This window comes from Muscardinus avellanarius (assembly GCF_963383645.1).
Source record: "Muscardinus avellanarius genome assembly, chromosome: 7".
In the NCBI taxonomy this organism is placed as follows: domain Eukaryota; kingdom Metazoa; phylum Chordata; class Mammalia; order Rodentia; family Gliridae; genus Muscardinus; species Muscardinus avellanarius.
Window position 1 is genome coordinate 59,784,464 of NC_137793.1, and position 14,227 is coordinate 59,798,690.

Sequence of the window (14,227 nt, forward strand, 5' to 3'; positions counted from 1 at the left end):
AGGATTGCCTCTTACTGTTTCTGCAAAAATAGCATTTGGATTTTGGTAGGGATTACAGTGAATCTGCTGATCACTTTAGGTGGTAGTGACTTTTCTTTTTTTCTTTTTTTTTTTTTTTGGTGTGTATGTGTGTGGTACGGGGGATGGAACCCAGGGGCTTTCTACCTCTAAGCTACACTCCCAGACCTATTTTATATTTTTATTTAGAAACAGGGTCTCACTAAGTTGCTGAGAGCCTCACTAAGTAGCTGAGGCTGGCTTTGAACCTGTGTGATCCTCCTTCCTCAGCCTCCCAGGTGCTGGGATTACAAGCGTGTGCCATCGTGCCCAGCAGTGGTATTGACATTTTAAACAGTAGTAAGTCTTCCAGTCCATGAATATGGGATGTCAACGACTGTCAAATAATAAAAGTTTGATACAGATGCCTGAGACTTAGTTTTTAAGTTACAGACTGTGCCTTTTTTCTCTCCTCTCTTTCAAAAAATTTACCTATACTTTTGGAACAGTGGAAAGTTTTGGTTTTAGAAATCTTCTGTTGAGACCCTGGGTTCAATCCTCAGTACCACAAGCAAAAAAAAATTTACTGGAATGTCTGTTGGACCACATAAAAATTTTGTCTATGTCTATGATGGACTTGTAGTGTCTAAACAAAAATAAAAAACAAAAGTGCAGCTAACTTTTGAGGGAGGATCAATTTACTTAAAGATAGGATGTGTACAGACAAAAATTTAGTTGTAGTTTTAAGTGATGCTCACTGGATTTTAAAATATTCTCTTTAATTTCATTAACGTATTTAACATACATCCAAATAAATGCTACTTCTGACATTAGGGCTGAAATGAAAATGCTTTTAAGATTATTTTCAACTTGGTGTGATGGTAGAAAATGATGGGGGAGCTACAATGGAATAGATTATTTTTTGCTAATTTCATATTTTATAAAATATTTAAATCCTCACATTTTGCTAATGAAAAATTTTACTAATTTTTATAGGGAAGAATGGACAGAAGCTATCCAAGCTGTAGCAGACAGACTGCAAAGGCAAGAAGAAGAGCGAATGAATTGTAGTCCAACTTCACAAATTGATAATATAGGAGAAGAAGAGATGGATGCTTCTACAACCCATCATAAAAGAAAGGTAGAAAATAACAACTATACTCTTACTCAGCATAGCATTTATTTGTCTTGAAAGAAATATGCTGAAAACTGCCATTTGCAGTGAAATGTCAGCTAGGTTACTTATGTGTATGTATGAATGTTTTTTATATACATGTGCTGGAACTATATGTTATTTAAAACCAGATAATTGACCAGGACTGTAGCAGTGAGTCAAATGGGGTTCTTGAGTAGAGAGTGGGGGTCTTGAGTAGAGAGTGGGGGGGGGCATGAGAAACTTATAACTTTATAAGTTTCATTTTCCTCTTGCCTTTAATATTATTTAATTTTTCATTTATTTATTGTGGTAGTAGGAATTAAACCCAGAGACATTCTACCTCTGAACTATATCCCCAGCTCTTTTTTTTTTTTTTTTTTTTTTTTTTTTTTTGCAGCACTGGGGATTGAACTCAGGGACATTCTACCTCGAAGCTACACCCCCAGCCCTATTTCTTTTCTTTTTTTTTTTTTTTTTTGTGTGTGTGTTTGTGTGTGTGTGTGTGTGTGTGTGTGTGTTACTTGGGGTAGAACCCAGAGGCTTTCTACCTCAGGGCTATACTCCCAGACCTATTTTATGTTTTTATTTGGAAACAGAACAGGGTCTCACTAATTTGCTGAGAGCCTCACTAAGTAGCTGAGACTGGCTTTGAACCTGTGCGATCCTCCTCTCTCAGCCTCCCAAGCACTGGAATTACAAGCGTGTGCCACCACACCCAGCCCTATTTTTTATTCTTTATTTTGAAACAGGGTCTCACTGAGTTGCAGAGGGCCTCACTAAGTAGCTGAGGCTGTCCATGAACCACAGTCCTCCTGTCTCAGCCTCCCAAATGCTGGGATTACAAGCGTGCACCACCATACCCGGCTCTATTTTTTATTTTTTATTTTTGAAACAGGGTCTCACTATGTTGTAGAGGGCCTCACTGAGTAGCTGAGGCTTGCCGTGAACCTGCAATCCTCCTGTCTCAGCCTCCCAAATTCTGGAATTACAAGCATGCACCAGCTTCCCAGCCCTATTTTGCTTTTGCTTTTGAAACAGTCTCACTAAATTATGTAGGACTCCTAAGTTGCTGAGGCTGGCTGCACACCTATGATCCTCCTGTCTCAGCCTCCCAAAATACTGGGATTACTAAGCATACACCATCATTTCCAGTCCAAATATATTTTATAATATGCTTTCTATATTAGGTTAATCCTCAAGTAGGAATACACAAATATTCAATGTAGTAGCCATGAGATTTAGTCTGTGTGTACATGTGGTTTTTGTTTGTTGTTTTTGACAGTTTTAGGGATCAAACTCAGGGACTCTTTCATGCTAGGTAAATTCTACCCTTGCCCCAATCTGAAATCTGACATTGGCACAATGAGTTCTTATTTTGACATTAAGAATTCTTTTGAGTTAGACTGGCCTAAATTTAAATCCTTACTCTTGGGCTGGTCCAAGTAGAGCACACCTATAATCTCATATACTTAGGAGGCTGAGGCATGAGGGTCACAAGGTAGAACTATTTGAAAAAATAAATTTTTTTTAAGATTTGGAGATGTAGATGGATACTAGAGCACATGCTTAGCATAAAGTAGGCCCTGAAATATCCAATTCCTAGTATCATTAAAATAATAATAATAAGCCCTCCTCTTTCTTGTGCTAACGTGTGAACTTGTTGAATGATAACGTGTAAGAGAGTTGATGATTTTCTCCTATGTAAAGTTTTTATTTAATTAAAATAATATTTTACACTCGATCTTGGTCAAATGTCTATGAACCTTTTCTGGTTTTTGTATACTTCTCTATTTTTGTTGAAATGAATGCCTCTTAATTCATTTTGATCTTTCATTGTTCCTTGGACAAAAAGAAAACCATAATCTAGCTTTATTCATCTATTCAAAGATTTAAAAAAAAATCTTCACATGAACGTGCACATGTACACAATTAACTTGAAATTTGAATAGCTTAATAAATATTAAATCAAGTCCCAATTAATCTCAGCCTTTGAATTATAGACTATCTCATTCAAAAACATGTCATACCTACCAGCTGTACCCGGTTTAATTCTCTGGAATTCCTGAAAATTTGGTTAACAGACTAATAAGATATGGTGAAGACAGAGGTTCAAAAGGGGAATTTGTAACACCCTAAGTGCTATGTCTACTGGATGGAAGGATTTGGGATGTGAATATGGACATTAACCAGAAAAACTTTGAAGAGAGAATTTTTAAGAACAAAGAAATGGGAAAAATGTGAAGATTTTTTTGTTGTTGTTAAGGTTGGTATATAAATGATTTTGGAGGCATAATACATTTTGCTTTGTTTTTAAAAATACTAGTGTGGATATTCTTATAATTCATTCTTTTCACTAATTATCACATGTTAGCATTTATTGTGTGCTTATCTTATGGTTTTTTCTGAGCACTGGGGGGGAAAAAAAAACTAGTCCAATGTTGTAGAAGGTAACAAATCAGCTGAGCATCTCCTCCTTTGACGACAAGGAACACCAGAAGTGGGGCAGAGATGCAAGCGAGGATGAATTTCATGAGAGCCTTCTCCCCTTTTCACTAACTCGATTTTGCTCTTACAGTGTAAACTTATCTGGATTTGATGTTTTACCAAATATTCCAATACCTCAGTATTCTTTTCTGTGACTTTCCTTGTTTTCCTCATCAATTATATACTCATTTTTAAAGTCTGAAACATACAATCTTTTTTATATTCATGTGTGTGTGATTTGAATATATTGGAATATATATTAAACATTTGTTTTATATATATATACATATTCATCTTTTAATCTACAGTAGCTACCTAAACATATAAAGGAGGACTGGGGCTGTGGCATAATAGTAGAATACTTTCTTTGCATTAGAGAGGCACTGGGTTCGATTTCCAGCATCATAAAAAAGAAAGGAGGGGGGGGGCATGAGAAAGAAAGAGTATAGCTATGCAAAATAGTTCATTAATAAATTTTTAGGATTGAGTTTTGGAAGATTGATTTTTCGGAAGAGTATCCATGCTCATGTGTGTTTTTTTTTTTTTAATAAAGTCTTGTTATCTTTCCCCTTAATTATCCAAAAGAGGAAAACACTTCTAATAGCTTTTGTTTCATTTATAAAGACTAAATAATTACTGTGTATTTCATTCTGAACATGAGCATTTGGTATAAATGATACCATTTTAGTTTTCTGAAGTTTTGTCAAAATAGATAATGAAATCTGTTTTTGATTATACCACAGAATACTTTTTTAACGATTATTTTCCATGCAACTTCCTTTTTTTAAGGTTGACAAACTGACAGAAGCTGTGAAATTCAGAGTTAAGGCTGTCATATTTTTAACTTCATTGTCCTCAAGAATTGCATTTCTTAAGGAATATATGTTTCATAATTTTATATTGCTTTTCATCTGAAAATGTCATGAAACAGTTTATAAATTATTTTCTAATTTTTATTCCTTGGAATTCAGTTTTATTCTTTATGATATTTAGTAATAGGACATAGTAAGTATATTTTCTAGTGCTTTTAGATAAGAAAATTAGGAAGATACTAACCAAATGAAACTTTGAACAACACAGTGTGACTTGGCTAATGAGAATTTTGTCTTTCATCAATTTGTTCCCATGTAACAGATTACCCCAAATTTAATGTCTTAAAACAACAGCAGTGTATTATTTCTCATGATTTTATTGTTTGGCTGGGCAGTTCTGCTGGTCTTGCATAGATTTCTCAAGTAGTTGTTTCCAGTTGGAACATATTGGAAATGCAAGAAAACCTTTCTCCGATGTCTGGGGGCTTGATGGTGACTTTTGACTGTGGTACCTTTGTGGTTCTCTGCATGGTTTCTCTCTCAGTGTGCTATCTTGTCTTTCAGGGTCTCTAGACATGGCCCCTCTTTCCAGCATGATAGCCTGAGCTTCCTCATAGCCAGAGAGCTGACTTTCTAGAAGTTTCCAAAAGGGAAATCTGTCAGATTTAAAGGCTCTATCTGGAACTGGCAAAATACCACTTTGCTCACAGTTTATGTTTAAAGCAGGATACAAGGCCAACCTAGGAAGAGAGAGACAAGTCCACTTCTCCATGGGAAGAAGGCAGCCATCTTTGAAAACTACTTATTACAAATAGCTTGGAGGTTACTTCCTGAATTTTTAATCTGTTAGTGAAATTTAATCTACCTAATATTGTCTATTATTTATCCAGATGGCACTTGCTTTGTTTCTGTATCCAGATATTTAGCGCCACATGTTAGATTTATAATTGAACTAATACATGCACTTTGTTCTTTCTCCCTCTGTCTCTTTGTAGCTTACTCTTTCCTTTGAACTAGAGATATTATTGAATGTCTAAGACATTGTAACTTGACATTTGGGGGAAATTACCAAAATTATAGGCAACAAATTATGTCAAATGAATGTGAGCAGTCATTTTTTTAAATTTAGAGTATTTACATGTAGATACATAAAATATACTGTTTTTTCTGTAATATTTGTCTGGTTTGGATATCAGGGTCAATAATTTGGATGTTGGGCCTCAGAATGGATTGGGAATGATTTCTTTATTTCAGTTTTCAGAAACTTTGCATAGAATTTGTATAGAATTAGCATCATTTTTTAAAAATGTTTGTAAAAGTTACCAGAGAAATCCATCTAGACCTGGAGTTTTCTTTATGAAAAGTTTTATTTAGCACAAATTCAATTTTCTTCATAAATAGAGAGCAGTTCCTACTTCTCCAGTGAGTGTTGGTAGTTTGAGACATTCAGGGAATTTGTTCATTTCTTCTCTGTCAATTTCATTAGCACAAAACTTTATTATGGTTCATTAGTGTCTGTAGAGTCTTTAGTTCTATCACTCCTCTTATCCCTGATGATGGTCATTTGTGTCTTGTCTTTATTTTCCTGAATAATCTGGGTGGAGGTTTATTAATTTTTATTGATCTTCTCAAAGAGCCAGCTTTTGGTTTCATTGAAATTTTTCTACTGTTTTTCTTTTTAAAATTTAGTTGGTTACTAATCAGATTTTCGTTTTCTTTCTTCTAATTCTTTTGGATTTAATTTGCTTTTCTCCTTGTTTCCTAAAATGGTAGCTGAAGTTATTGATTGGAGACATTTGTCACATTTATTTCTAATGGATGGTAAATAGTTTAAAAAAGTTATAAAAGGCACTAAAATATTCAATGACTTTTGTCTGTAGGATAAAACTTAAGTGCTTGATATTCGTGAACCTCTAAAGGAGTTTAAGAAAGCAGACTGCCTACACAGTGGCCTTCCCTTCTTTTCCAAAGTCCATTGAAATCACAGGAAAGGATATTTAAAAAGGAAACAAGTTGCCAGGTGTGGTGGCGCAGGCTTGTAATCCCCTCGCTTGGGAGGTGGAGACAGGAGGAACCCACAGGTTTGAAGCCAGCCTCTCTGGCTTAAGAGACCCTGTTTCCAAATAAAATATAAAATAGATCTGGGAATATAGCCCAGAGGTAAAAGGGTTCCCAGGAACCCCAGTACCACCAAAAATGAATGAATGAATGAATGAATGAAACAAGTTAACAAAAATTTTTGAAAAGCTAGGTGAGGGAGACAAACCATTTTAAATTTTTGGAAGTTTGTGGAAGAATGTTGATGGGTAAGGCAGAAGTCTGCACAGAGGACTGTAGAGAGTAAATGGTAAGCCTGCCTAACAGTGTCTTGGAAATCACCTGACTTGGAATAAGAATGAGAAATGAAACTGAAACAGGCAGATGAATCAAAGACCTTCTTAGAGCTCCCTGCCCTCCTATTTGAAATGCATCACTTGCTTTCTCAGAAATCAGAACTGTTGTCTTCGATTTTCTTTTTTCACTGAGCTCCAGGGTTTTTTTGACATTTCTTATAAATATATCTTTTCCTTGGATTCCATTTTTATTTTGATGGAGATATTCTCAAATAGCTCGTTCAGAAGAGCTTCTCCCGAGGCATAATTTGGAAGTAGTTGTGTGGGATGTTTTTTATTATCACATTGGCTGAGCAGCACTACTAATCCTTGAAAGCGAATGTAATGGCTTTTCCTCTGTTTCCTTTCATTTAATCATAATTGGACCAGTGGAAGAGTTCTGGGTTCAGAATAACTTTCTCCAGTATCTGAGAACTGCTTAAATTACTTTTAGCATTTGAGGTTACAGTGAGAAATCAATGCCAGTCTGATGCTTTTTCATTTAGGGGGTGCTTAGAAATTGGTAAAAAAAATTTTCGAGTGGACTTTGCATATATACATACATGGTAACAAATAAATGATGTCAAGTATTTCATATTAGGTTTTTATTTTGTATTTTTCAGACAATGAATGATTTTGACTATTTGAAACTACTAGGTAAAGGCACTTTTGGGAAAGTTATCTTGGTCCGAGAAAAGGCAAGTGGAAAATATTATGCTATGAAGATTCTGAAGAAGGAAGTCATTATTGCAAAGGTAACATTATGAGATTTGAAAACTGAATGGTTGTTTTCAGTGCACCCATGTGTTTATGCTCATTCATGTACATGCAGAAGTATAGAAATAACATTGAACAACCCAAACCATAGTTTTGATTATAGGTTACTGCCACAATAATCTATATTAGTACATATTTACAATGTTCAGTTTTTCAGAAGTTTAAAATAGCACACAAATGATACCGAAGCTACTTTATTCTCCTGAAAATAGAGATGTTTATGTTTTGTGTTTTTGAGGAAATGCTTGAAATGGTCTTCCAAAGTTTTGTAATCTATCACTAATTATTACTAGTTTGCTTTTTAATATTTTCTCCCAATGTCCTTGAATTGTTTTTTGCTAAATAAAAGACTGATGAGAATATTGTAAATGATTTTGTACTCATAATTTATAGAGATTATGTAACATCTGATGGAAAAACATCCTAAATAGATTAAAATAATTGAATGGCAAAACAAAAGGAAAAGATAGTCTTTGAAATTCCTTTAGAAGGCTGAGTCCCTGATACCCACGACTGTTCATTTTAGATCTTCACAGGTAATTAACATGTTAATGCTGTCAATTCTCACTCAGAATTCTATATTGAATCTGTTTCCTTAATAATAAATTCAATAAACTTTACAAATTGGCTCATGCTCTGTGACTTAATTCAACAAATGAAGCGGGTGTATTGGCATACACCTGTAATCTCAGTACTTGGAAGACCAAGAATCACAGGTTCGAGGCTAGCCTCAGCAATTTAGGGAGACCCTCCTTCAAAATAAAAAGGGCTAAGGTTGTAGATCAGAGGTAAAATACTCTTGGGTTCAATCCCTAGTACCAAAAAAACAAACAAGCAAACAAACAAGAAACAACAAAACCCAATGACATATTTCACTATTACACTTTGTAGATGACTTTAACTCACAGGATCTTTAACTATGATCGCCTCATCTGGAGCACATGGCCCTGTTATTTATGAATCTCGGTTCCCCACATTGCGTATTTGTGTTAAGAATCCCAACTTTTTACCAGTTAGTGTCTCCTACAGTGAAGAGTATTTACTTTGGAGTTACACAGGTCTAGGTTCACATTCTATCAAATAACCTATTAACCAGCCAGTCTTGGCTGGGAGCATTCCTCCCTCAGTAGCACTTGGAAATGTTTGGGAAGGTCTTTGCTTATCTCAATGACTCAGGCAGAGGGATACTTCTAACAGTCACCAAGTAGAAGCCAGGCATGCTAAATATCCTGCATAAAGGCTAATGGAAGCTGGGCGTGGTGGCACACACTTGTAATCCCAGCATTTAGGAGGCTGAGACCAGAGGATTGAGGTTTGCAGACAGCCTCAGCTACTTAGTGAGGCCCTCTGCAACTCAGTGAGACCCGGCTTCAAAATAAAGAATAAAAAATAGGGCAGGGGGTGTAGCTCAGAGGTTGAATGCCCCTGGGTTTCAATCCCAGACCCGCAAAAAAAAAAAAAAAAAAGGCTAATGGATGGGAATATTATGAGTATTGGCGCATATAAAGTATTTAGCATAGTACCTGGTACATGTTACTATATAAATTGATATTTTCTGCTGTAGTATAGTAAGCACTGCTGCTTACTAAAGGATAAACCCCAAACTACTCAGTTTATCATGCCTTTGATTCCTGACCTGCAAAAAGGGATAATATTAGTACCTGCCTTGTAGGGTTATTGTTAGGCTTAATTTAATAAGTAAACAGTGGTATTTGCCATCATAATTAAATACATTTTATGAATTAAATATTGAATTCAAATTAGAATAGTATTAAATGAAAATAAGTATATTATTCTAAGTATTTGTTATTATCAAACACTAGTTAAGTATTCTGTTTTTCTTTTTATACATTGGCATTTTTTGGACTTCATTATTTCATTTCTGATCATCAAACTTGAGAATATCCTGTTAGATACTGTATGATCACTGAATTACCTATCATTTTCTGAGTTATCTGCATAGAATTGAGTATATCTCACAAATGATAATTGAAATATCCTGATTGATGTAATTTTTTTTTGCTTTTCCCAACAAATCTGTTCCCAGTTTTTTGAAAGAAAATATGCTTATTCATAGCAAAATGATCAACAGTATGAACTTGTGAAGTATGATAAGATCTGAGGTTGAAATCCTAACATGACTTCTCAGAGCATTGTCTCGGGGTAAATGGTATTGATGTGTCTTCTTTTTTATTTATTTTTTTCTTTGTGGTACTAGAGATGGAACCCAGGGACACTGTACCTCTGAGCTACACCCTCATCCCTATTATTTTAGTCTTTTTTAATTTTGAAAAGGTCTCACTGAGTTACAAAGGTCCTAGTTAAGTAGCTGAGGATGTCTGCGAACCGTGATTCTCTGGTCTCAGCCTCCTTAATACTAGGATTACCAGTGTGCGCCACCACACCCAGCTTGATGTGTCTTCTTACTGGTGACGTTAACCTTCATCTCTGATGTCTACCCGGTTCTCCACTGTAAAATTACTATTTTTCCCTTTGTAATTTAACAAGCTCAGGGGAACTACTCTGAGACAAATGAATATCCCGTTTGTTTTGTTTGGTTTTTTTTTTTTTTACAGTAATGGAGATTGAACCCAGGATCCCACTACCTTTGAGCTATGCCCCCAGGTCTGTTTTTTTTTATTTTTAATATAATTTTTAATTTTTGTTTTATTTTTTATTTTTTTGAAACAAGTTGCAGAGGACCTCACTAAATTGCTGAGACTGACTTCAAACCTGTGATCCTTCTAACTCAGGCTCCCATGTACTAGGATTACAGGATCCCATTTCCTTTAAAATTCTTACTGACTAATATTAATATGTACTAATGGATCTTATCTACAACTATTACTATTAACATATTAATATGTTTTAATGGTGGTTTTCTGTTTCCTTAATTTTTTTATACATTTAGTCTTTGTTTAGCTAAGATTTATTAAATCTATTACTCGTGTGTGTGTGTGTGTGTGTGTGTGTGTGTGTGTGTGTGTGTGTAGTACTGGGAGTGGAACCCAGGGCTTTTCTATCTCTGAGCTATACTCCCAGACCTATTTTATACTCTAGACCAGCCTATGGCTTCTCTCTAGTCAGTGTTACTCCAGAGAGATACATTTTTAATGGTTTTATTGTCTTGACTAAGAAAAAAGGTCCACAAACGCTATAAGTGTATATATCTATATATATAAGTGTATATATCTATAGCTATATATATATACATATATATATATATATACACATTGTGTGTGTGTGTGTGTGTGTGTGTTACTGGGGATAGAACCCAGGGTTTTTTCTACCTCTGGGTTACTCTTCCAGACCTATTATATATTTTATTTGGAAACAGGATCTCACTAAATTGCTGAGAGCCTCACTAAGTAGCTGATGCTGGCTTCCAACCTGTGTGATCCTCTTGTCTCAGCATCCCAAGCCCTGGGATTATAAGCGTGTGTTACCATGCCCGGCATAAACTTGTTACTCTTTTTAAAAAATCAGTCTTTGGTTTTGTTGATTTTTTTTTCTGCTGTTTTTTTGTTTTCTATTTTATTTGTCTCTCATATTTATTTTTAACTTCTTAATTTGGCCTTACTTTGTTATTGTGATAATTTCTGAAATTATAAAGATTAAATTGTTGACTTTCTTCTATTTTAATGTAAGCATTTATAGCTATGAATTTCTCCTAGTATTGCTTTTGATGTGTTATGTTTTTGTTCTTATTTACCTCTGTTTCTAACTTATCTGTTGTTTAACTCACACAAATTTGTTTATTTTTCTTTTTTTTTCAGTTACTGATTTCTAACTTTATCCTATTGTAATTAGAAATGACACTTTGTATGAAGTCATTCTTTGTAAAATATATTGGAGTCTTAATTTGTGATATAACGTATGGTCTGTCCTGGAGTGTGTCTCATGTACACTTGAGAGTGTATGTTCTGTTGTTGAGTTAGAGTGCTCTGTGTGTATCTGTGGGATCTCTTTGCTCTGTAGTGTTCTCTCCTTAATAAGTCTGGTTGTGCTGTCCATTTTTGAGAGAGAATTATTGAGGTCTCCCACTACTGTTGTAGAAATACTTACTTTTCTCATCAACTCCATTACTGAAGTATGTTGCAAGGGTCTGTTATTAGATATATAAATGTTTATAACTGTTATCTCTTCTTGTTGTATTATAACTTTTATTAATAATGTTTCTTTTATTGATAATGTTCCGATAACCTTTTTCATTTAAAGTGTGTTTTGTCTGATAGTGTAGCTTACCCCTGTTTTAGTTACTGTTTGTGTGGTATACCTTTTGTTTGTTTTCCTTTGTCTTTCAACTCATTCTGTCTTTGAGTCTAATGTGAGTCTCTCATAGACAGCATAGATTGGATCATGTTTCTTTGTTTGATCCATTCTGTCACTTCTTTCTTTTGGAGAGTTTAATCTGTGTATTCTTACAGTCAGAAGGAGAAACTTCTGTCATTCTGCTTCTTACTTTCATATGTGTTAAAGCTTTCTTTATCTTATTTAACTTATTTAACTTATTTCTTGTATTACTTGTATTAACTTATTTATTGTATTAATTGTTATTTATTATTTATTGTTTATTTATTATTATTGTATTTATTGTATTATTTATTGTATTACTTGTATTAACTTATTTAACTTATTTCTTGTATTACCGTCATCTTTTGTGTTTAGTTGATTTTTGTATTGAGATGGAGTGTCACTGTGTTGCCTAGGCTATTCTGAAATTCCCAGACTCAAGTGTTTCCCTACCTCAGCTTCTCAATAGTTGGGACTGTAGGCATGCACCACTGCACTGGCTGTTGTTTATCTGATTTTTTTTTTTTTTGTGGTGGTGGTGGTACTGGGGTTCCTGGAAGCCCTTCTGCCTCCGGGCTACACTCCTAGACCTATTTTTTATACTTTTTATTTGGAAACAGGGTCTCTTAAGACAGCACAGCTGGCTTTGAACCTGTGCGATTCTCCTATCTCTGCCTCCCAAGCGCGGGGATTACAAGCGTGCGCCACCACGCCCAGCTGTTTATCTGATTTTTAAGTGAAAGATTTTAATTTCTTAATCATATCTTTTTTTTTACTTAGTGAACGCGAATTTATTTATTTATTTTTATTGGTGCACTGTATTCATACATCATAATGGGATAAAAAAAAAAAACTTTTGTAGACATACATGCACACATCGCCCAGTTAGCCCCTACTTGATCCCCACCCCGTTCCCTCCCCATCCCTCCTTCCCATGCTTGGCTTAGTGGTTGACATCTAGTATTATAGCAATTTATCAAAAATTAACAATGATAATCTCACATAACAGTTTCATTTGTCTGATACCAAGCTTTTGATGACTTAAAGATAACATTTCAATATTTCTTTTTATTTCTTTCTTACCAGAGAATATTTTTTCTTTTTTTTTTTTTAGGTGAAACTATCATACATTTATTTATTTATTTATTTTTCAGAAAAAATCTATCCTAATATGGAATATGGACTCTAGATACCCAAAATGATCTTGAAAAAGAACAAAGCTAGAGGATGTATATTTTCTGATTTCAAACCATATGAAGCTACAATAATTGAAACAGTGTAGTACTATTATAAAGCCATTGGAGTTAAATAAAAGACAAGAGATAAATTCTTCCTTATATTGTCAAGTTATTTTTGACAAGGTTTCCCACGAACATTTGGTGAAGGAAATAATAATTTTTTAATAAATATTGTTGAAAAATAATAATTACATGAAAAAGAATAAAATTGGACCCTTACCTACCACTATATGCAAATATTAACTCAAAATAGATAAAAGACCTAACTATACATCTTAAGACTATAAACTCTTAGAAGAAAATCTGGGTCATAAAACCTCACAATATTGAAATTGGCAGTATTTTCTTGGATATGATTTCAGTGGCACAGACAACAGAAGGGTAAACAAACTCCCTTAAAAAATAAAAAAAAAATTATTGTATATCCAAAGACAATGTAAACAGAATTAAAAGTTACTGATAGAATGGGATAAAATATTTCCAAATGCTATATCTGAAGGTATATTAATATTCCAACTAGAAATCCTACAAATTAGCAACAATAAAAGCAAACAATACAATTTAGAGATAGGTAAAAGACTAACATAAATAATGAATCTCCACAGATAACCAATCTTAGTTGTCTGTTGGATGGAAAATCTTGTTTCTCTGGTTCTGGTGTGTGTTACCTATTTCTTCTTTGTAGTTAATCTCTGAGTATTTTCTCTAGCGCTGGATTTGAAGACATAAATTCCTTCAGTTTCTGTTTGTCATGGAAGCTTCTTATTTTTCCATCTAATTTGATAGAAAGTTTTGCTGGGTAGGAAATTTTTGGCTGGAAGTTGTTTTCTTTCAGAGTTTGGAATATGTTACTCCAAGCCCTTCTGGCTCTCATGACTTGGTTTGGGAAGTCTGGAGCGATTCTAATTGGTTTGCCTCTGAATGTCACTTGGCCCTTTGTTTTTGTTGCCTTTAAGATTCTCTGCTTGGCTTCCACATTGGTCATTTTGACAGTTATGTGGCATGGGGATCCTCTTCTCCGATCCTGTCTGAATGGAGTTCTATAAGTTTCCTGGACCTGTGTATCGACCTCTTGCTCTACGTTTGGAAAATTTTCTG

General features: G+C 34.4%; 1 protein-coding gene across 2 annotated transcripts in view; it reads left to right on the plus strand.

The window, feature by feature from the left end:
• Positions 1 to 14,227, plus strand: part of AKT3 (AKT serine/threonine kinase 3) — a gene marked incomplete at both ends in the record, with an annotated part of 284,201 nt that overhangs the window by 154,758 nt on the left and 115,216 nt on the right. For both annotated transcript variants that reach the window (XM_080698324.1, XM_080698323.1), the window contains 2 exons: positions 994 to 1,138; positions 7,445 to 7,576. In XM_080698324.1, coding sequence (XP_080554450.1) covers positions 994 to 1,138; positions 7,445 to 7,576 — 277 coding nt within the window. The remainder of the gene's footprint in view (positions 1 to 993; positions 1,139 to 7,444; positions 7,577 to 14,227) is intronic.